This window comes from Heterodontus francisci, chromosome 24 (assembly GCF_036365525.1).
Source record: "Heterodontus francisci isolate sHetFra1 chromosome 24, sHetFra1.hap1, whole genome shotgun sequence".
Taxonomy (NCBI): Eukaryota; Metazoa; Chordata; class Chondrichthyes; order Heterodontiformes; family Heterodontidae; genus Heterodontus; species Heterodontus francisci.
Genome location: NC_090394.1, coordinates 63,122,420 through 63,147,156, shown reverse-complemented (window position 1 = coordinate 63,147,156; position 24,737 = coordinate 63,122,420). Strand labels below are relative to the sequence as shown.

The following is a 24,737-nucleotide window of genomic DNA, read 5'->3' as shown; positions in this document are numbered from 1 at the left end:
TGGCTGTGGCTAGGGGGGCTAGTGGGGGGGGTAGAGGAATGTTTAGACATGATGCTCTGGCCAACATGGTGTGGGGCAGGCTTGATGGACCAGCTGGACTTTACCTGCCTGTCAATTTCATACATCTGTATGTTTGTCAGGTGGCAAAGACCCTTTGACATGACCATTACCTCTGGACACTTTCATAATGTCAGTTTTTTCACAACTTCAATCTCTATTTGGAATTATTTGGGTGAAGGAAACATCAGGAGACACAACCACTGAGGTAAAAAAGAGACGCTGAACCTTATGGTCAAGTTATCTTCACCCTCTCCCCATTAGCAGTGCTTTGCTTTTATGCATGTATTAGAAACCTCAACATGTTCACGTAATCTCCTGTACAAGGGAAGTAAGGTTGGAAACTGTGGTGGTCCAATCAGCCGTAGATACCGGGGTGGTGCCAGAGGACTGGAGAATTTCAAATGTTACACCCTTGTTCAAAAAAGGGTGTAAGGATAGATCCAGCAACAACAGGCCAGTGAGTTTAATCTCAGTGGTGGGGAAGCTTTCAGAAATGGGGCGGCACAGTGGCGCAGTGGTTAGCACCGCAGCCTCACAGCTCCAGCGACCCGGGTTCAATTCTGGGTACTGCCTGTGTGGAGTTTGTAAGTTCTCCCTGTGTCTGCGTGGGTTTCCTCCGGGTGCTCCAGTTTCCTCCCACATGCCAAAAGACTTGCAGGTTGATAGGTAAATTGGCCATTATAAATTGCCCCTAGTATAGGTAGGTGGTAGGGAAATATAGGGTCAGCTGGGGATGTGGTAGGAATATGGAATTAGTGTAGGATTAGTATAAATGGGTGGTTGATGGTCGGCACAGACTCGGTGGGCCGAAGGGCCTGTTTCAGTGCTGTATCACTAACTAACTAACTAAAAAATGATGGGCTGTATGTTGTTGAGCTTCTAACATTGGGCTCTGTGGCGGGGGGGTGCTGGTAGATCACAGCAGCCGCAGCCTGCCACGGAGCCTGACGCCGGGATTGCCGGGCCCGATCTTCCCGGCGGCGACGAGGCTCTGTGGCGGTCCTCCCGCCGCTCGGTGACGGGACCCAACTTTAAATATTTAAATAAAGCTCATGAATACATTTACATACAATTCCTCATGATCTTACCGGCTGTCCGGGATCTTTCGTGCGATGGGCAGCACTCAACGCACCTTCGCTTTCCCATCCAGGGAAAGCTGGCACCACCAAGGTGGAGAAGGGTGGAACTTAGGATTTTTAGTGTAGTGCGGGTGTGTTGGAGGTCAACTCTGCACTTCTAGTGTGTGGGGCGGTGGCGGTGGCGGGAAGGTGTGACCTCTCCACTTTGTGCAGTTGGGGGTAAAGGCTGGCTCGAATCTGCAAATGAAACCCGATGTCAAGCCCGACCCGGATCAAGTCCTTCCATTTGTTCCCGTGCCCGACCCAACCATCAGTTAACCTACCTTCCGTTTTTCACTTTGTTGCTTATCTGCACAAGCTTAAAATAACTGTAACAAAACCACCTTTCAGGTCCAAAAAGTACATTAACATTGGAGCCACTTGGAGAGGTGGTGATAGAGCGTGTCTGACCCGGCCTGACCCAACCCCAGCCTGAATGCCAGAGCCGGAAGTGTGACCCAACCCAAACCCGACATATGTCATCAGGTCCCGTCGGGTTCGGGTCAGGTAGCCGGCCTTTAGTTGGCGGGGGGGAGAGGGCAACTCACTAATTTAAATCTTTTTTGGGGGGGTGGGGAACAGGGCTAGAATTTATTTACAGTTTAGTGGTGGAGGGGGTACAGTGTTCAACTCTGCAGTCTCTGGGCAGGTCTGGCAGCCCTTTAAAAATGGCACCAGTGCCTGTGCAGAGGCAGCTGACACTGTTCATGGCGTCGCTGACGTCACCCTGTCGCGTGATTGGAGGGGGACGGCCTGCCTTGCATATTTAAATGAGCCCTGATGCGCTAAATCGTGGCGGTGTGGTGGCACGCGGCCCTTGCTCGCAGGTTGCCATGTTTTCTGCCCGCCGCTGGACAAAATTCACTATCACGGACAAGTGTGCAGGGGTCGGCAACGTGTCCATGATAAAAATTTTGAGGTCAGTGACTGGTAATTTCAGGGATGAGAGATTTCCCATTGACTTCTTCTTCCAGACCAGTCCGACTTTAAAGAATATCACAGCCGTCAGTTTCACAGCTGACAGGTGTTTAGGGCGGGAACAGCAGCTTCCAAACTCAGGACAAGTTCGTTCTTTTCCAGCGGGTTCCAATTTTTTTTAAAATCCCGCCAAAAACCCTGAACTTGCCCTGAGTTCAGAATCCGCTGTTCCCGCTCCCAGAACCTTAATGTGAAACTGAAACTGACAGCTGTGAATTTGAAAAAAAAACTGACCAATCGCAAATCTGAAGAAGGGTCACTGACCTGAAACGTTAACTCTGCTTCTCTCTCCACAGATGCTGCTGAGTATTTCCAGCATTTTTTGTTTTTATGACCAATCACACAGCTGCTCTGGGGAGAGTTCCTGCTCTCTGCAAATGTCAGAGAGAGAGAGAGAGAGAGAGAGAGAGAGAGGGAGAGAAAGAGGGGGAGGGTGAGGGAGAGGGGAAGGGAAAGGGGGAGGAAGAGGAAAAGGGGAGGGAGAGGGGGAGAGCGAGAGGGGAGATGGATGGACACAGAGCGAATAGAGATAGGGGAGAGAGATGGACACAGAGAGGAGAGAGGGATGAGAGATTGACACAGAGACGGAGACAGAGAGCGAGACGGAAGAGAACGAGATGAAGATCATAAAGGCCTGCTACCCCACCCGAACCCGACGGGACCTGACGATGTGTTGGGTTCGGGTCGGGTCGGGCCCCTCTTCCGGGTCCGGCTTTTGGGCTCGAGTTGGGTGGGCCGAGTCTGGGTCGGGCTGGGCACACACAGTAAGTGCTCTGCTGGTAAGTATTGAAATTAAAAAACTTACCTGAGCTGGGAGTCCGGGACAAAACTGAGTCTGCGCAGTGAGCGAGTGATGTCACTATGACATCATGCTGCATGTGCTGCAGCTTCTTGCAGGTTCGGTGTCAGGAAGGTAAGTAAACAGATGGTCGGGTCGGGTCGAGTCGGGGTCTGGCTCGGATTGGGTCGGGCTCGAGGCAAAATCGGAGAGACTCGGGCCGGGTCGGGCTTGGGTCTGTTGTGGATCGGTCGGGTTTGGGTCGGCTTCTTTTTCCTGACCTGAGCAGGCCTTTACAAGGTCATACCTGACAGATGGACATCTATCCAGATTCTCCATTTCGCTACATCAAGTGTATGGACAGACATTGACTACTTGTGCATGCAAAAACAATGACAGGTACTCACTGAATAGGGAAAAATGTATTTTAAATTGGACTGTGTTTTGATGGCATTCAGTTAGCTACACATTTTTTATACAAATTAATTGCCCCCATGTCCGTGGCTGAGTCAATAATTTTGTCAAATGTCTGTGGTGCAACTTGTTGGTGCCTATCCCTGCAAGTGTGGATTAATTAAGGAAAGCTAGCATGAATTTGTTAGAGTCAAATTGTGTTTAACTGACTTGATTGAGCATCATGATGAGGTAATAGAGAGGGTTGATGCGGGCAATGTAGTTGATGTCATAGAGTGATAATGGCATAGAAGGAGGCCATTTGGCCCATCGAGCAGTCCAATCAGTCCCATTCCCCGGCTCTATCCCCGTAGCCCTATAAGTTTATTTCCTTCAAGTGATATGGTGTACAAGGACTTCCAAAAGGCCTTGATAAAGCGCCACATAATAGGTTGTCAGCAAAGTTGAAGCCCATGGAATAAAAGGCACAGTGGTAGTATGGATACAAAATTAGCCAAAGGGCAGAAAACAGAGAGTAGTGGTGAATGGTTGTTTATCAGACTGGATGAAGGTTGGTACCAGGACGACTGCTTTTCATTATATATATTAATGACTTGGTCTTGGGTGTACAGGGCATAATTTCAAAATTTACAGATGGCAAAAAACTTGGAGGTATAGTGAACAGTGAGGAGGACGATGAGGACATAGACTGGTGGAATGGGTGGACGCATGGCAGATGAAATTTAGCGTGGAGATGTGCGAAGTGGTACATTCTGGTAGGAAGAAAGAGGAAAAGCAATATAAAATAAAGGATACAATTCTGAAGGGATTGCAGGAGCAGAGGGACCTGGGGGTATATGTGCACCAATCGTTGAAGGTGGCAGGGCAGATTGGAAAAACGGTTAATAAAGCATACGGGATCCTGGGATTTATAAGTAGAGGCATAGAGTACAAAAACAAGCAGGTTATGATGACTGGACTATTGTGTTCAATTATGGCACCTCACTTTAGGAAGGGTGTGATGGTGCAAAAAAGATTTACTAGAATGGTTCCAGGGATGAGGGACTTCAGTTACATGGATAGTTTAGAGCAGCTTGGATTGTTCTCCTCAGAAAAGAAAATGTTGAGAGGTCAAGAAAGAGTAACTAGAGAGAAAAATTGGCGGAAGGGACACAGATTTAAGGTGATTGGCAAAAGGACCAAAGGTGACACGAGGAAAAACATTTTTTACGTAGAGTGATTATGATCTGGAATGCACTGCCTGAGAGTATGGGGAAGGCAGATACAATTGTGACTTTCAAAAGGGGATTAGATAAGCACGTGAAGTAAAAATTGGCAGGGCTACAGGGAAAGGGCAGGGGAGTGAGACCAGCTGGATGGCACTTGCAGAGAGCTAGCATGGACTCAATAGGCTGAATAGCCTCATTCTGTGTTGTAAACAATCTATGATTCTACATTCATGTGTGGCAAAGCTATACAATGAGTTCACAAAATATGTATGTTGTTTTCCTGATGAAAAATAATGAAGAAAGAAAGAATGTTTATAACCCGATAAAAGGTGTTAACATTCATAGTGAGAAGTGAACACTTGTCACAGGGAACTTCTTGCCCAATGATACTGGAGCCAGTCTAATAAACTGATAATTCACCAAGAAAATTGAAGAGATGCAGAACTTCATGGAGAACACTAAAATGGAGATTATTCTCATTGGCTTATTTGGTGATCGGGGGGGGCGGGGGGGAGTGGGCAGTGGTGGAGGGGGGGGGGGGTGGGGGTTAAATGAACACATAGAGCATATCAAGGGTCAATCTAAACATTCACAGAACTTAACTCTACAGCTTCTTTCCCTATGTCATGCAGACCCCCACCTTCCAAGAATGAGGCACATTAATTTTGTCTTATGAATACTGATTTTAAACTGTTGCTGGAGGAATAAATGACTTGTTAAAGAGATCACCAGACCTTTGACTGGAGGACATTTGCATACAAAGAGACAGTGCTTGTGGAGACAAAGCACTCTCCCTGAATCCAATTAACCCAAATGGATTTTGATCACCAGACATTGAAGGTGCAAGGAAGTGCATTTCAGGGACTGCTGAGATGATATATTTCACAAACGCAGGAGTGGTTAAGCCAGTTAGTCATATGGCTGACCTGCTGGCCAACTGGGAGTTGAATTGTGCCACACAGAAAGGAACTGACTAGAGTTTGCAACTGAAGCTGGAACAAAGAAGCCTCTCTCCTGGTTGTCTCTCTCTCTCACTTTCTCCCAAGCCACCGAACGCACGAAAGACACGTAAACCTCAAGAGAGAAAAGACTCCGACATCGAAACAAGTTGAAGCCTGAACTGGGCCCCAACAAACAGCAGGACTTACCGGCAACCAAAGACTCCACATTGAACTCAAAGGACTGTAATTATAATCCCAATATTGTCTCAAGCTTTTCCCCATTATTCTTTTCTACTTTTTCTGTCTCTATCCGCATGTGTGTTATCGCGTATGCATGCTAGCGTGGTCGCGTGCATATTTGTAGTTGTTAACTGGATTAAAGTTTCAGATTAATAAGCTTGTTTAAATCTAAGGAAACCTGTTTGATTCCTTTGCCTTACAATTGGAGCAGTGAACAAGGATTCACTGAGGGGGAGCTAAAAACACTGTGTTTCTAAAATTAAACCCTGTTACAGTTAAACCAGGCAAAGGCTGAGAGAGAACCCCTAGACCCCTTCTCACCTGGTCATAACACCTATTAAACATTCACCTCTGGTGTCCCAGTGGTTCACTGGCTTAATTCACCATGTGATTTGGTATTAGCTATAAAGCCTGAGAGCATCACAGATTTGTGCTGAATTAGCAGTAGCAGTGGAGTTGCATCAATCGCTTTCCATTTCCCTGTGCTGACTGGGGTAGGAAGAAGAAGGGCTTAACCAGAAATCTCCTCCTTGATCCAGTAACCTCTATGGATACTGGCTGAGAGTAGGAATATACTCACATAATTAATGATAGTGGCAGCCTAGGCTTTGGCAGAATGGGCAGAGAGTTCTGCTCTCCAATTTTCCTTGCACTCCTGCCCAATTCCTAACCGAAAATGGGGATGTAAATTGGCTCCTCACTCTCTTAGTTGACGCATGGTTAAGGAACCAAGGGATTGCTAGTGCCCGTGGAAGTGAGTCAATACCTTCATGTTTGTGTGTGTAACTTATTCTCCTAACCCATCCTCTGCTGAAGAAACCACATTAAGGCCAAATGCTTTCAATGTAATTGGCATTTAGCAGGACTGCAGCATAAAAAGGCTCTTGGTATTTTAGCAATACTCAGCATTAGCATAAAATTCAGGCTTTGCTTCACTATCGATAAACAATAAAATTAATTTTATAGAAAGCAGTAGTCATTACATCCCAGACAAACAGGAATTAGTTTGTCTGAGGTATGGGACCTGTCTCTGGACTAAACCTATTTATTTTAAAAAGCACGTTTCAAGTCTATACTATATCTCAGGTCTCGATAAATCCAGTCTCAGCAATTGCAGAGCAGGATACGGCTATTTGTGAGGGAATCATTCGCGCATGTGCCTCACCAGGCAATTTTTTAAATTGGCACCTTTTTAAGCAGAGAGAACTTCTCTTAACTGTTCATCCTCTTTTGGAAGAAGTCTACTTTTGAAATCAGCAGCTTTAAGTATTCCTAGGTGAGGTGACAAACAAACTAGATATACTGTAAAGTTTCATCTACTCTTGCAGCAATGGGCACCAGACCCAACCTCAGATAAGCAATCTCCAACTCCACCAATGTGACTCACATCTGCTGGAAATGGGAAAAGGCTGTTCAAACTCACATGACAGCTTTCAGCTGAAGAACCCAAGTACAAAGTTGAAGTAACAGTGTCTGAACCCCAGTGTCACTCAGTCCCTTTTTTTAATGAATATACTGAATGTAAACACTGCACTAAGAATGATAGAACATAGAAGGAAACCATTTGTGCTAATGTACCTGTGTCAGCTCTTTGAACACGATATGTATTTAGTCCCACTCCCCTGCTCTTTCCCCTTAGCCCTGCATGTTTTCCCTTTTGAAGTATATATCCAATTCCCTTTTCAGTGTTACTATTGAATCGACTTCTACCACTCTATAAGGTAGATCATAACAACTCACTGCATAAAAAAATTTCTCCTCATCTCCCCCTGGTTCTTTCAGTCAATTATCTGAAATCTGCATCCTCTGGTTACCAACCCTCCTGGCTGTAGAAACATTTCCTCCTTATTTACTTCTCATAATTTTGAACACCTCTATTAAATCTCCCCTTAAGCTTCTTTGCTCTAAGGCAAACAATCCCAGCTTCTCTAATTTCTCCTTGTAACCGAAGTCTCTCATCCCTGGCATCATTCTCATAAATTTCCTCTGCACCTTCACCAAGGCTTTGGCATTCTTCCTAAAGAATTGGATACAATACTCAGCTAAGGCCTAACCAGTGATTTATAAATGTTTAGCGCAGCTTCTTTGCACATTCCACATATAATTCAAAACTGAAGAGTACTTGCTTACAAGTAGGAAACGCATTAGAAAAAACAAACAATATCTAGAACTGTTTGGGCCCAATTTTAACATCTGTGTAAGTGGATGGGTTTTGAATTGGTTGAAATTGGGCCCCTTAAATTTGGAATTGGATAAAGTAGTAGCTATCATCTAAACTTACCCAGTCTTCAGGCTAACCAGGGCATCTTGCACTCCTTTCTGGTTGTACTTGGACATATATGCATGCATATCTGGATAATTATTTCTGATATTTCTCTCTGTGCTTCCATTTGGAACCGTCCCAAATCGAAAAGGTGGTGAATAGTCGTATGGCCTCTGAAACTACAAGAAATACAAAAGCCATGGTGATTAGTTTTAGAATGAGCTGTCAGCAATGGTTCTCAAACAGCAGAAATGAATAGTCTTTTTTAATCTAAACAGTTTCCACATTCCTGTGTTCAGCAATAAGAGACCCAGAAATCAAAGAGCACCAGTTTTTGGTTAAGTACTTACATGTAAAGCATTGAAAGCTTTGTGTGTCCCACAGAGGCAGGTTTCAAGATCAGATGTATGGTTTTCTATGTTAACTCTACCAAAGAGCCATTTTAATTGAGCAGTGTAACTTGAAGATGAAGGGCAAAAGCATCCCAAAAGATGCCAGCACTGAGCTTTATAGCAATTCATTAAATGCATTAACAGTAATTTCACTTTACAAGCTGTTCCAGCTGAGGTTATAGAATAAAATTCAGTCCAATACTCTGGGTTGTCAGACCATAGTCATATTACAAATGCTGGGTTCAAAAGTATGGCTCCTAGAATCTAAGGAGGAAACCAATACAGTGCACGTATGTATCAGTACTTTACCGATTAATAATATTATTCTTCCAAGTAAATATTCCAATATGTCGCTGCACCCTCTTCTTGCCTTGCGGCTGTCATCATTTTTTGATGATGTATATAAATCACAGTAAGATTCTTATCAGCATTGTAAAATGCTGGTACAGTCACTGAAGATCTGTATTTAACTTGTTTCATTGTTTTCTCTCTGCATCAGTGTCAACTTTCAGCCACCTGATGGTATGGCAGATTATTCAACTCAATTATAGGCATAACTTCTAAACTCTGAAGTCCATTTATTATAGCACTTGCCTTATGCCAGGTTAATGGCAATGATTGCTTTTGGTGATGGCAAGCGTTCATCAGTATAGCAAAAGTCTTATTATAGATATGTACTCTCTTGCATTCATTGTTGTCTATTTTTTCTGCCACTGTGTATTGTCACCCTCCCTCTCGGAATTCCTTCCCTATTGTGCACCAGTGCCTACAGTTTACTTGACACTACTCTCAATGGTGAAGCATTCACATTGCAAGGATCCATGGGCATCAAACCTATCGCTCCACCAATGAATCAGAGTGCAAGCACTTTGCATCGCATTGTTACCCAGCATTTAATATGGAAAATTTTCTAATTTCCACAGGTTTAAAACCAATTTTCTGAAGTCTCAGTGGCTCAAGTAGATTTTTTTTAAATAAAAGAAGTGTTGCAGTTGAGATATGCTGCCCGCCTGACCAGAGCTATTTTTCATTGTCACCACAGGGAATTGCAGGCACTGCAGCATCATAGTCTACACACTGCACAGTACACTAGATAAGCTCTATCTGCATATAGCAGTGCTTAAAATGGGTCAAATTCTTTCCAGAAATGTCAAAATTGTGCTGCTAGATGATTAGCTGCAGCAAAGGCAGCAAAGAGATTTGCGGCATTCTAAGAGATCAGTTGAAATTGCCCTTCAAGGGCTGGAATAACAAAGGTTTTGATTTGCAATTTCAGTCCATCTCAGAATCTTAAAGTGGCCTATCAGGTATTGTGTCCTCATTCTGGAAAGATACAAAAGATAGTGGGGGAGAATGTCAACACCATTTTCAATTTAGGGCAGTAACATTTTTTTGGCCAGAAAAGCCATTTCTGGCATTTTTCTTCTACATCAACATTGATTGTCCCTGATTTCCATTCACTAATCACCCCCTATACTATGTTTCCTCTGTTTTTTCTTACAATCAACCCACCAAATTTTGAGTGGTCTCATGTAAATGTATTATAACGAGAGACAGTGGCGCTGCCTTCACACTCACAAAGTACTCAGGGTAACTTTGATTGAGAATTATAGGGCACTGTTTCTGCCAGGATCAGCCGAGACAAACAGGCGAAAGGTTTCTGAGCCTGAAGAATTTCACAACCCATTTCTGCAGTTGGGAATGACTTTTTGTCATTCAGCCTACATAGAGCTGGACTTGCTTCTCATTGTTTCTGATAGTATGAGGCTAATGGGAGATTTTCACCAACTCCCCTTCAACTCCCACCCCTTACCCAGCAAGAGGGCTTCTGAGGAGTAGATACATCATTACCTATGAGCATATCCTTCTATGCTATTATCAGGGTGAAGGAGGAGCAGCAGAAGATGTCAGAAAGGACAGTCAAGCAGCATTTAAGGAGGATGCAGCTTACCAGATAATAACCACTTCACAGAATATACAGGTAGCACAAGTCATGAGGACTTTAGTGAGTAGATGTGTCTCAGAAGAGCGTGCTTCACTAAGGAGGTGATTGAGCAGCCCTGACATCTACTGAAGAAGCATCTACAGCCAGACCCATTTTTTACATTACTTTCTCTGAGGCTATGAAGGTGATGACCACACTCAACTGATATGGCTCAAGCTTATTTCAGGCAGCCACGGGAAATCTCCACAATATCAAACGGAAAACTATACAGGAATGCATTCATCAGATGACTGAAGCAGTTTACAGGCAAGGTGGGGAATTCATGATCACTGGCATCACAGGAAGTCAGCAGCAAGAAAGGGCACTGAGCTTTTACTACCCCACAGCTACCTCAACAAGGAGGGTTTCCACTCATTCAATGTACAGATGGTGTCTGACAACTGTCATGCTAGGCCCCCACCTGCCAAGAATGAGGCACATTAATTTTGTCGTGAACATTGATTTTAAACTGTCACTGGAGTGCAGAAAGGACTTGTTAAACAGTTCAGTTGTGGCTGGAAAAGACATTTGCATATTAACAGGCAGTGTTTGGAAGGACAAAGCAGCCATTCCCTGACACATTCAACACACAATGGACTTTTGATCACCGGGCGTTGAAGTGGGGGGGAGCTCGCATTCCAGGCTGACTGCTAAGATGGCCAAATACACAAGCGGACATGGTCAAACCAGCTAGTCACATAACTAACCTGCTGGGCAACCTCAGTTTTTGAATTTGTACAAACAGTTTGAACAGAGTGTCTGCTGCTGGACTGAGAAGATCTCTCCTGTCTGCTCCCATCTCTGTCTCACAAGCCTCTGAATCCACTGAAGACACATGAACCCCAAGAGAGAAAAGTATCCTACAGCAAATAAGGGTTAAGAAGAATACTGGGCCCCAACGAAAAGCAAGATCTATCTACAATCAAGGACTCTACAGTGAACTCAAAGAGCCATAACAAAAACTCTTCAGATATTGCCTCAAACTATTCCACTTTATTTTTCTTCTGCTCTGTTCTGTCTCTATCTGCATGTGTGTATCGTGTGCATATGCTAGTGTGGGTGCGTCGTGTATCCATAGGCTTTAACCAAATTAGACTTTCAGTTTAAGTTTAATAAATTACAACTTTTCTTCTTTAAACCTAAGAAAGCCTGTTTGTGCTGATTTCTTTGCCTTATAATTGGAAAGTGGTGAACAAGGATTCACCAAGGGGGAGCTAAAAACACAGTGTATTTAAAATTAAACTCTGTTACAGTAAGACCAAGTGAAGGCTAAAAGGGAACTCCAGAACTCTTTCTCACCTGGTCATAACACAACATTTAGGAATCCTATATGTCAATGCCAGATAGACTGGAAGTTGTCAGGATGCATTCAGGCTTCAAATTGCAGCCTTTTCTAACCTTTTATGGAAAGAAATGATTACTGAGTGGTACAAAGCATAACCCCTGAACCTATGGATTATGATCCCACTACAAGTGGCTCAAAAAGCAGCAGAGGAATGCTACCTGAGGCATGTGCCTCTAAAAGACTGGGTATCAATGGGACCATTGGGCTCAAGATTGTTCCTCCACATTGGATTATCCTGTCATGATTATTCTACACTGTAGCTTCTTTTAAGTCAGATCTTACAATGTAAAATAATCTCAAATGCATACAAATAGTCATAGCTTTAGTAGAAATATATGTTGTACAATAATATAAATAAAATACATATGCAATTGAAATTTTCTATGAGTTTTATGGTGTGCAGGTCATTGAAATATGGGGTGGGAATTTCCTTTGAGCGGCTCCCACTCCACCACTGGAACTATAAATTCATTTACATGTGCAAGTGGGTTTTATCACACTTCTGGCAAAGTTATGGCACTGGGGCAGGAGCAGCTCTGAGAAAATTACTGGTTTAGTTGTATGTTCCTTTAAAGCTGCCAAAGAACACAAAAATATCTCAAAGCCAAAGTGTACACAAGGCAGCAGAAGCTGTAACTATTTTTCTTCTGCTCATTCCCCACTTCTACAGCTCCATATATCGCACATCATACTTCAATTGAAAGGCTGAGCAGATGACCTAATGAACGTCTGTCAATAATGCTCTGAAACTAGGCATTTGGTGGGGAGGGGGTGGTAAACAAGAATATCTTCCTTCCACCTCTGTCTACAGGGCAGAACATGGCCTTAGCTCAAAACCGTTCCTGGCAGCACACCCAAGTTCCTGAGATTTGGATCTCATCATATCAGGAAAGACAATGGTACCACAAACAATCTCACAACCTTCTGGTGTTCCTCTGCTGCTAAAGAAGAGGTTTATGCAGCTTTCCTGCAATATGTTTAACTTCCAGGAATTCCAAACAGTTAAGTAAAAGAAATATAACACAAACTTGCAATTATAAAGAGCTATCAACATAGAAAATTGCTTCACAAGGGGCATAATCAAAATCAGTGGAAGATATTCAGAGGGGTGAGCAAAAACTTTGTCAGAGGTGAGTTTTGAGGAGATTTTTAAAGGAGGAGAAGGAAGCGGCGAGTTGGAAAGGTTTAGGGAGAGAATTCCAGAGTGTGGGGCCTAGACAGGTGAAAGACAAAGCTGCCAATGCAGTCCAGAGGTCTAATATTCCTCTTTTGTTGCTGTCCAGCAGCAATTTGGGATGTGTACGGTGGAGTGCATGCCATTAGAAACTAGACTTGCTCTCTGGCCCCATCTTGTCCTGCAGCTGCCTGCTGGGAGATACAAAAACCTTCCTGGGCTGAAGATGGAAGCAACTTTTAAAAATCGTCAGCTAAGTGGAGTCATTTGCCTGCATAAAATAGACAACTGATTACCTTTGTCTGAGATACATCTGTAGTCATTTCAAGGGCCTCAATGGAATTTTCACGAGTTCACAGCTAGCAGGAGGCTAGCCAAGGAACTCCTCGAGACGTGCCCCCTTAATGTGTCGGGTCAGGAATGGAGGGCTTGTCCTCCCCATCAGAATATCAGCTGCTGAAATGGGGAGACATCCCAGCATAACCAAGTTCTGTTTCATTTTCAGTCCCCATCTGGCTGTTCCACCAGAGAATCACCCAGGGCCCACCATCACCTTCTCAAGGGCAATTAGGGATGGGCAATAAATGCTGACCCTAGCCAGTGACGCCCACATCACATGAACGAATATATAAAAAAAATCAAAATTTCTTGGTCCTAAGTGTCTCCCTGGTGTAGCAGCAGCAAAAAAAAAAAAGTACTGCACAAGGATAGGCAAAACCTTACGATCAATTGGCAAATCTGTTCAAAGACATTTGAGAGTACGCCTTGCCAGTCAGTGGTGGACTTGAGTTCTTGTCAGTGGGAGACTACACCAGTAAGTAGTGAAAGCAATGATTACCTTTTTATCACTGAGTCCAGTCACTTGGTCAACAAACTCTTCCTGGATCATAAATGCAGCCAAATTGGCAGTGTAGCTTGCAAGAAATATCACAGCAAAGAAGGCCCACACCGAAACAATTATTTTACTAGTTGTTCCTTTAGGATTCTGCACAGGCACAGAGTTATTGAACACTAAGCCCCAAAGCAGCCATATAGCTTTGCCAATTGTGAATGATGGGCCATGTGGAGCTGCAAATAAAGAACAAAGTATATGAACAAGTGTTTTCCAGGAGCTCGGGATTTTTCAAATAAAGCTTTCAAAACACTCAATAAGGAAGTCATTTCAAGAATAAAACTTTCTTTTACCAGAGTTTCATAATAACGCCAGATCTAATTTGTTTCCTCAGACGGTACTTTTATAAGCTTATACAATTATATTTAAAGGAGGGGGCAGTTCCACAGCCAAGTACAATCACAGATAGGTATTGCATTGAATTCTTCATTGGCAGTACCCGTCATTCCCTGTTTTAATCTTCTAATCAATCTATTTGAAAGAGTTCCTCACTTTTAATCTGGTGACCAGTGTCATTATCTTGAATGGAATTGTTCCAAACTGAGTTCTCACTGCAGTCTATAACTTGAATTTTGAGGCAACTTCCTATTTAGTCAGTGTCAGTGATGAATGACTAGCATAAGCAAGTTTTATTTTCTCAGTCTCTTAATATGAAAATAGATGAACCTCCAAGTGCAGCTGTGTGGAAAACAGGTGATGACAAAAACAAAGATAAATCACTGGCTGTGCAATGGCAATGTATATAACCAGAATAAAATCACCCAAAGAAATGAATGAATGCTGAACAGCTTGGAAATGAAATGTCACAAGATAATCTTTGAAGTGTATGGGAGATGTTTGTGTCAAAAATGGGAGGAGTAAAGCAGGAAGAGAAATGCCAGCAGCTGCAGAACTGAAGAAAGGCAGAAGAGGTAGGTCATGTTCAGGATAACCAGTCTCACAATGAAGATATGCCTTAAATTGGAAAGCTGCTATCTTCATACCAACTGACACTTTAGAAGGAAGGAGGAACTTTCATGCTCTTTACAGAGTCAACATGGATTGATGAAAGGAAAATTGTGTTTGACAAATCTATTAGAGTTTTTTGAGGATCTAACAAGCAAGGTAGATAATGGGGAACCAGTGGTTGTATTATATTTGGATTTTCAAAAGCATTTGATAAGGTGCCAGACGAAAGGTTGTTGCACAAGATAAGGGCTCATGGGGTTGGGGGTAACATATTAGCATGGATAGAGGATTGGTTAAAAGACAGAGCATAGGATTAAACCTGTTATTTTCAGGTTGGCAGGGTGTTATTAGTGGGGTGCTGCAAGGATCAGAGCTCGGGCCTCAGCTATTTGCAACCTATATTGATGACTTAGATGAAGGTACCACATGTAATGTATCCAGGTTTGCTGACGATTCAAAGCTAGATGTGAAAGTAAGCTGTGAGGAGGACACAAAGGCTGGAATCTTATGCCCTTTGAAAAATTTCAGGTGTCAGGACCAGTTCCAGGTCCTGACCCTGTACGGGTCAGAGGTGCGCTGACAGGTGGAATCTTCAAGGAGATGGCCAATTAACAGGTCGCCTCCGCAGTCGCTATCCGAAGAAGGATGGCCAGCAGGTTCCCGAGGCAGGAGGCCCAATCAGAAGGCCCGCAGCACTAGACAGAAGGTAGCTCCATTGGGAGAATGGGCACTGCAGAGGTGGGTAGGGGAGCACCGGTGCGCCTCAAGATGCCTGCTGAAGATTTAAACATAAGGAAGGCCCACAGCAATTAGAGCCATCAATATGGAGGGGAAAACGCTCCATGAGAATGGTCATGGTCCAGGCTGCGGCCTTTGGATTCAAGCAGCTCAATAATGAGGCCAGTGAGATGAAGAACCAAAGGTCCTCCAGCCTGCCACAAGGAGGTCGCCTCTCTGTTGCTGTCAGCCTCCCAACTCAGTGAGTGGGCCAATCTGATGCTAGGAAAAGGCCAGTGGTGTCTGCACGCCCTAAATGATTCCTTCATTGATCCTAATTAGCTAGCTGCCACTGTTGGGCGTGTAGCTGCTGCCACTTAGAGCCCGCCTCCAGCAAAAGCGCAAAGAGATGGAAACGCGTCGGGGAGCCAACCCAACGTACAACTTTCAAAATTTGCTCTCAGCCTGCCTCCAAAGCCATCTCCACAGGGCTGGGAAGATTCTTCCCAAAGAGTCTGCAAAGGGATATAGATTATAGGTCAAGTGAGTGGGCAAGAAGGTGGCATATTGAGTATAATGTGGGGAAATGTGAAGTTATTTACTTTGGTAGGAAGAATAGAAAAACAGAATAGTTTTTAAATGGTGAGAAACTATTAAACATTGGTGTTCAGAGGGATTTGGATGGCTTTGTACAAGAAACACTAAAAGCTAACATGCAGGTACAGCAAGCAATCTTAAAGGCAAATTGTATGTCGGCCTTTATTGCAAGGGGGTTGGAGTACAAGAGTAAGGAATTCTTCCTCAATTGTACAGGGTTTTGATGAGACCACACCTGAAGTATTGTGTACAGTTTTGGTCTCCCTACCTAAGGAAGGATATACTTTCCTTAGAGGGGAGCAATAAATGTTCACTAGATTGATTCCTGGGATGAGAGGGTTGTCCTATGAGAAGAGATTGAGTAGAATGGGCCTCTGATCTCATTGAAACAAATAAGATTCTGAAGGGACTTGACAGGGTAGATGCTAAGAGGCTGTTTACACTGGCATAGGCTCAGGATAAGGAAATGACCATTTAGGACAGGTGAGGAGAAATTTCTTAATTTAAAGGGTTGGGAATCTTTGAAATTTTCTACCCGATAGGGCTGTGGATGCTCAGTCGTTCAGTATATTCAAGACTGATTTAGATAGATTTTTGGAATCAAAGGGAATCAAAAGATATGGGGATTGGGCGGGAAAGTGGACTTGAGGTTGAGGATCAGCCATGATCTTATTGAATGGTGGAGCCGGCTCCAGGGGCTACATGGCCTACTCCAGCTCCTATTTCGTATTTTCTAATGAAAAATCAGTGTTCCATAAGGCTACACATACGATGAAAACTGAAGCTGACAAGAATCACATTGAATCACAAGGAAACTGCCATCATGTCATTAAAATACAAACGCGGCAGCTAATTTTTTTTGGTACCGACGTTTTCAACAATACGATCCATTACTTAGAATGATACAACTTTCCAACAGGACTTTAAAGAAAAATGTCTTTTAATTTCAGCATCAGTAAAATCTTACAGACAGGACTTTTCTTTTTGCAGTGCAGCTGCCTTTTGCTGAAGAGTACAAATACATTATTACTGAGCCAGATGGCAGCTTGAGATACAAGGCAATTGTTGGCAGCATGAGGCTAACTTGACTTTAGAATATTGTAACAAACTGTTCAAAATAATGCTCGATACCACCGAATAAGACATACCATTCAGGATTTGGAAATAACAGAATGTGTTATGTTTTGATAATATTTTTGGCAGTACTTACAAAATAAATGTATAATTTATTAACTGGCCATTAGCTCAGATAGGAGGTGCCTGCATTTTAACCAGATAAAGAAAAGATTTGTGCCTTCACAACCTCAGGATGTCCCAAAGCTCTTTACAGTCAATTAAGTCCTTTTGAAGTTACTTCTGTAATGTAGGAAACACAGCAGCAAATTTGCAAGATCCCACAAACAGCAATGTGTTAATGACCAGCTAATCTGTTTCAGTGACGTTTGGTGAGGGATAATTATCGGCCAGGATGCCGGAAAGAACTCCTCTGGTCTTCTTTGAAATAGTGCCAAGGAATCTTTACATCCAACTGAGAAGGCAGACGAGGCCTCGGTTTAACAAAAGGCAGCACCATTCCTGAAGAGCGGCACTGGAGTGTCAGCCTAAATTTTGTACAAGTTTCTGAGTGAGATTTGAATCCATAACCTTCATACTCAGAGGCAGGAGTGGTACCACTAAGCCACAGCTGATACCTTAAATAGATAATAATCCTGCCTGCCAGCTGCTTAAGCTTGAAGATGAGCAGGGAAATTATCCGCAGTGCCCTGGCCAATATTTTCTCTCAGTGGACATCACAAAAACGGATTATCTGATCATTACTGCATTGCTGTTTGGGGGAGCTTGCTGTGCATAAATTGGCTGCTGCACGATAGTGATTACACTTCAAAAGTACTTTGGGATGTCCTGTGGTTGTGAAAGGTGCTCTATAAATGCAAGTCATTCTATTTTCAAATAGTGATTAGTTCATATTTCTGAACATAAAATGAAATAAGAACCATCCTAAACCTATGACGTAAAATACCAATCTCACGCGTGCATTACTAGAACCTTTGCTTTTAAACCCAACCTAAGTGCTCTGCCAAGAATGGATTCCAGTTCCACGAACATCCAATGCCACTCCAAAATGTATGTATCGGCACCTATCATGCAATTTGTCACACAACTTACATTCTGTAATGCAGTATGACATAAGGAAGTGTACGCATTTTCACAGTTCTATACAAAAAAAAGTGAAAACAAGATTAAAGCTTTCAGCTTACCTTTCCCTTTTGCCAAATTTCTATTGTATCCAACGGGACTAAAGTACTCAAATGCAAAAACAGCAATGGCTGACACAATGAGCAGCGTGACAAACATCATAACCCATACAGCAGCACTGAAGGGCTCTGGAGGAAAACAGAGATAAAGCCTGAAGTAATTCATTAAATCATCCATTGAAAACAAAACATAACTGAGGCATTGTGAAGACATCCATACTATCACATTGGCCCTGCAGTGCTAGTAGGAGAGAATAGTTAACAATATATTGTCATGCCAATTTGCTGTAGCTTATAGCAGCAAACTGTTCTGAAAACTTTTATTTAAATTAAAATAGAAAGACTTTGGTCACTCAACTCTGCAAAGTAAAAGACCAACAAGAAATGTTCCCATTTAAACAAACATCCAAAGTTTGCTATATAATGCCTCTGTAAAAAGAATTGGGACTTTTATTTTACATTAAAGGCAGTATATAAATCAAAGTTGTTGTTGTTGAGGAGGGAGAAGTAGCCTCACTTTTCAAAAACATTGAGAGTAAATGTGGCCTATTTTTCCACTTGTCTCTCTGGAGTAAATGGTGGGCTTCTAGGTCTCTGTGTTTGCCACTGCTACTGATACACTGAACCAACCATTAGGAGATGAGCAATAACTATCTGTAAATGACTCTCCATTTACCTTTGGCTGCATTTGCTGACAATGCAACCACCAGGTGGTGCAGTACTTGCACAAGCACAAATGCAGCCTCATGCACTGAAATTTCATTGTCTGTGATTTTTTTTTGGCAGCTTCCAGTAGTAAAGATGGCACGACTCAATTTATCACAAAAACGAAAACAAATGAAACTAAAAGGTGATAGCCGCCTCGCTGCTTTCTCCCCTGTGCTCTGCCCCTGCTCACCGCTCCCTCCCGCTTCTGGTCCCCACTCCTGCTCCCCGCAACGGGTTGTTTAATGAATTTTATTGACGATTATTTCTGGACGCAAACCCGAATTTTAAACCAGTGAGCATTTTAAAAAGAGATTTCTAACATTTTGGAAGTTGGAACAGAAAAATCCTGGGAGTTAGTGTTCAGCATGATCGTGTGTGCAATTCAACAGAATCTGTGGCCTCGCCACTTCTTCCCCCTCGGCCGCTCGCTCCTCGTTCCCTCCTGCTCGCAGTCTCCCTCCCCTCCCTTGCCTATCTTGTCACTCTCTCTCTTCCCCACTTCCCCCGTGCGGGGAAGAAAGGCAGCAATCACGGGAGGGAGCAGGGACCAGACGCGGGAGGGAGCGGGGACCAGAAGTGGGAGGGAGCGAGGACCAGAAGCGGGAGGGAGCGAGGACCAGAAGCGGGAGGGAACGGTGACCAGACGTGGGAGGCACCAGGGACCAGAAACGGGGGAGAACGGGGACCAGAAGTGGGAGGGAGCGAGGACCAGAAGCGGGAGGGAGCGAGGACCAGAAGCGGGAGGGAGCGAGGACCAGAAGCGGGAGGGAGCGGGAACCAGAAGCGGCAGGGAGCGGGAACCAGAAGCGGCAGGGAGCGGGGACCAGAAGCGGCAGGGAGCGGGGACCAGAAGCAGGAGGGAGCGAGGGCCAGAAGCAGGAGGGAGCGAGGGCCAGAAGCAGGAGGGAGCGAGGGCCAGAAGCAGGAGGGAGCGAGGGCCAGAAGCGGGAGGGAGCGAGGACCAGAAGCGGGAGGGAGCGAGGACCAGAAGCGGGAGGGAGCGAGGACCAGAAGAGGGAGGGAGCGAGGACCAGAAGCGGGAGGGAGCGAGGACCAGAAGCGGGAGGGAGCAAAGGCCAGAAGCAGGAGGGAGCGAGGGCCAGAAGCAGGAGGGAGCAAGGGCCAGAAGCAGGAGGGAGCGAGGACCAGAAGCGGCAGGGAGCGAGGACCAGAACCAGGAGGGAGCGGGGTCCAGAAACGGAAGGGAGCCGAGTGAGGAGAAGTGGCGAGGCCGAGAGTAACGAGTGACAAATGACGGTTTGCACGCATGCGCGAATTAGTCCTGGCAAGCCGGGTGCTGACGTAAACTGCGCATGCACAGCACCATACTGGCAGTAAGAGTCTGTTCTGCGTATGTGCGAATTTGGGAGTGCTCTGATGACATTGGCAGGGGGGCTGCGTTGTCAGGAGTCACTTTGTTTAACTTTTCCCTCTGTTGGAAAGAACTTTGTGTTTACTAGATACTTTGTCATGGTGCCATGTCGAAGATCAGATGTTAGTGGAGTGGGGGACAGAGCCTACATCCTACCATTGTATTACACTGTTCACTGCATTGCCCCAAGACACCACACAGGTTTTTATGGGGGCCAAAGTGAACAATCTCTCTTTGCGGTTTTATAAAAACGATGACAATATTAATTGGCCCTCACAAGAAAGCCCATTTGAGCTACTAAAATACTAAATTGTCAGCCCTTACATGAAGGACCTCTTGTGCCCCACACTCTGAATTTGTGGTTGAAAGCTCCAATTTTGGTTGGCTCCTTCCCCAGGTAGCAAGTTGCCAATCTGTATCATGGTTATCATCTGGTATATCTCACTGAAGGGAAAAGATAAAAAATAAGCAAGTTGGCCATCTGAGGATGTATTTCAGTGCCCAAGGTGTCTAGAGATTGGCATTAGTGAAAGCTGTAGCATGCCCACAATTACCAGCTACTTTCGCAATTGAAATACCCAAGAAATCACTGAGACTACAAAAAATAACAACTTGCATTTATATAGTGCCTTTAAAGTAGAAAAATGCCCCAAGGTGCTTCATAGGGGAGTTACCGAGTTACCGAGCGTAAGAGGGATAGGAAGGGTGACTAAAAACTTGATCATAAGCTAGTTTTAAAAAGGTTCTAAAAGGACCTTCGAGAGAGGTGGAGAAACTAAGAGATTTAGGGAGGAATTCCAGTGTTTACACTGAAGGCACATTGAAGTAACTGGAGGATATGTAAGAGGCCAGAGTTGGAGGAGGGTCCAGAATTCTCAAAGGGTTGTAGGGCTAGAGAAGGTTACAGAGATAATGGGTTCTGGCCTCCCGAAGTTTAACTAGAGGAAATTATGGATTATCCAGGACAGTGTAAGCAGGCTGACAATACAGAGGCAGTGAAGGGTTTGAGTGAAATGGTGGTGCTTGGGGGACACCAGAGGTGAGCAGGTGGTAACAGGAACCATTGCAGAAGATTCTCTGACCAGGGCCAGGATTTTAACCTTGGTGGACGGGAGACGTCCACCGACTTAAAAGTCGGTGGCGAACCCGCTTCTGCCTGGCCTGGAGATCCGACCCGCATTTTGCGGGTCCCGGGCCTTTAATTTCCACCCGCTTGAGGCAGCAAGTCCTGCCAAATAGAGCTGCCAGCCAATCAGCGGGCTGGCAACTATTAGTCCCAGCAGTGCCACCGGGAGCAGTGGCTACTGCTGGGACTGCAGCCCAGCTTCAAGATGAAGATGTCAGGGAGCCTGGAACCGAGGTAAGTTTTTATTGCCTCGCCGAGGGTGATTGGTTGAGCCCCGGCGAGGCAAGGGTGGTTGATTGGGGGGATGGGAGGCGTGTTGGGGGTATTTGGGGCAGTGGGAGCGGCCTTCCGTCAGGCACAGGGTGCCCGGCCCCCCACCGGCCATCAGAGAACGGCTTGCTTTTGTCAGGTGGCTTCTCTCGGGCCTGGGACGCTCGCCTGCCAACGGTAAAATCTCCATGGCGGCAGGCAGAGGCCCTTAAGTGGCCGTTGAGGGGACACTTAAGGGCCTTGATTGGCCTGGGATGGGTGAGCCGTTTTTCACCACCTCCACCCTGTGTAAAGCAGCGGCGGAGGCGGGAGCAGGTCGGGAAGGGCCCCCTGAGCATCCCATTACGTTTTATACCCACCCCCCGCCCCCCCCCAACCCCACCACTTCCTGCTCTTTGGGGGAGCGTAAAATTCCGGCCTATGATTTAATAGTTGTGCATCATATGCATTCAAGCCTGCGCCCCTTAGAGCTAAGGGAGTGAAAATAAGGACCAGAAGCGGCAAATGTGAGGGAGCAATTGAATGGATCGACAGCTGCTGAAGTAACATGCAAATGCAGGGACAAAGGCTGGACAGTTGGGAGTTTGAAAGTTGGTGAGGGATAAAAGGAAGTGATCAGAGATCACTATACAAAGAGGAAAAAATGGAAGAAAGATCAAGTGAAAAAAGTAACAATTGAAAGGTTGACAACTGAAGATAAGTCACTGATGTGGCAAAGGAAAATAACAATTAGCCAGACTGGGGTGCTGCAGTCCTGGGTGGGTGGGAGCGGTGGGAATGGGACTAAACACTAATCAATTATAGGAATATTTCAAATCCTTTATAATTTGCTTTCTTGTGGCTTTGAAATTTCTTTTTCCTAGTCTGAAGAAGTGCAATTTCAAAGCTACCTGAAAATATATCGGCTTTATAAATGTAAGGCACGACCTACATTTCAAAGTACATTAAATCCCTGAATGGTGCAAAATCATCTGACACCTCCCTCAGGTCAGATATGATGGATACTATGTAGAATTGAGAGTGCGCTGTGCCAACAAAACTACCTGCCCACGACTTTAAAAAAAAAATCCTACTTTATAATTCTGACTGCTCTGAACAGTGACAAGAATAGTGCGGTGTATGAGGTGGGTTTGACCATGAACTCTCAACATGGATTTGTGAAAAGATGACTTAGACTATAATCATAAACTCCTTTCCCCTCATCAGCGTACAGACTGTTTACCCACCCATGTTAAAAATAGTGTCATGGCAGGTTAGCAGGGATGTTTTAAAATAAAAAGGACAATAACATTATTTTTAAATTGGATGGTAACTGTTTTAAGAAGGAAAAGAGCCCAGAAAGGCTGCTCAGGAACTTGATATTTTTAATGCCGTGAACTTCACCATAATTATGCAAGTTAAGTCATTGTAGCATTTTGTTCATAAGTGCTGTTGGAAAGTTAGGCCAATCACTTTCCAATGCTGGCGATGTCCCTGTCATGATCAGGTTGCTGGTGGTGGAATCGAATGTACAGCATAGAAATATGTTATTTGGCCCAAGAAGTCTCTACTGGTGTTTCTGCTCTACATGAGCATTAATAGCACAATAACATTAATTAAGCCAGATTGCTCTTACATGTCAGAGGGATCCCACGCCTGCTATTACTGGACTACCACAGACAAGGGAATGAACAGTACTAGTAAGGCATCACAAAACAGTTTACCTAAAAATGCAGAAGGGGAAACTGTGCCATTGCTCCGAGACACCATGACGCTGATTCCTGTTTCCACAAATGGTACCGAGAAGTCAACAACTTCAGATCTCTCCTCGTTAATGGTCAGTGAACCAACAGCCATAGCTGCTCGTTGATACATCACCTGGAGGTAATGCACGCAAAAAATCAGAAGGAATTAGGTTAAAACACACAGTCTGTGGAGTTTCTCTTCATTTGTATCTAGGGTTTCTTTGTTCACTAACATATTCTAATCCTAATGTTGCATAACCTCTTGGGACTGTTTATTACCTAAAGCGACTTACATCACCAACCATTCCATTCCATACACCGTTGATTTTTTTTCCATGCTTCCCATTTGACACCAGGTACAGATCATACGTGAATTTCACGGTCTTTGCGAGTTTCTTCAAAATGTCGATGCAAAACCCTTTGCAGCATTTCTTCACGTATATCCCCTTGTCGGTGGAATTGCTGATAACAGAGGAAAATCAGCATTTGTAAGCAATGAGTCAGTAACAGCAAATAAATCTCTGTTTCAGGCACATGGAATCTGCCATTTGATGCCACTGTCAAAACATACCTAAATAGTTAAACAAATAGATTTAGGGCGAATTATCCAGACCAGGAAATCACTGTGACCAATGTCATAATGTGGATGCATAACGCATCTACAAATTCTTCCCTTTGTTATTTAATGAAGGCACCACTAAGTTAAAATAAACAGGGTAATGCCACTGTTAAATTGGTGGTGAGAGAAACTTGACACAAATGTGTTGTGTGCCCAAATAATAACATTGGTCACAGTGGATTCAAGACCTCCATGTGACTTCCAATCTTAACCAAACGTTTTTGCACTGTGTAAAATAAAGATCCATGCAAGCAATCAAAAATGTGACTGGTCACATTATGAGCAATATTCCTTTCTAGTTCATGGTAAATCCTAATATCAATAGTCCTGAAATACAGGACTCAGCCTTAACTCCCAAAAGTGGGTGTGTTGGAGTTGGTTCAGAGGTTAAAATTCAGAAAATCTGACAAAGGAAGTCAACCCTGTCTGAACCTAACTACTTCCAGTTTTAATGGAGGTGGGATGAGAGGCGGTAACCAATCCACTCACAGGAAGCAGATTGGGTATTTAAATATTTTAATGAGCCTGCCTGCCTTCATTTAAACAGTGATTCTCTTTTTAATCACAGGCATCCAGGTTTCACAGGTCTCAGGAAACCCGACAGGTGAACGAAG

General features: G+C 44.2%; 1 protein-coding gene across 5 annotated transcripts in view; it reads right to left on the bottom strand.

Annotated features, from left to right (window-relative positions):
- The window catches only part of grin2aa (glutamate receptor, ionotropic, N-methyl D-aspartate 2A, a), a 338,560-nt gene that overhangs the window by 71,218 nt on the left and 242,605 nt on the right, over positions 1–24,737 (bottom strand). For all 5 annotated transcript variants that reach the window (XM_068056407.1, XM_068056404.1, XM_068056406.1 and 2 more), the window contains exons 6-10: positions 23,798–23,966; positions 23,484–23,637; positions 18,308–18,433; positions 13,734–13,963; positions 8,019–8,179 (exon numbers count right to left, since the gene is read on the bottom strand). In XM_068056407.1, the coding sequence (XP_067912508.1) occupies positions 8,019–8,179; positions 13,734–13,963; positions 18,308–18,433; positions 23,484–23,637; positions 23,798–23,966 (840 nt within the window). The remainder of the gene's footprint in view (positions 1–8,018; positions 8,180–13,733; positions 13,964–18,307; positions 18,434–23,483; positions 23,638–23,797; positions 23,967–24,737) is intronic.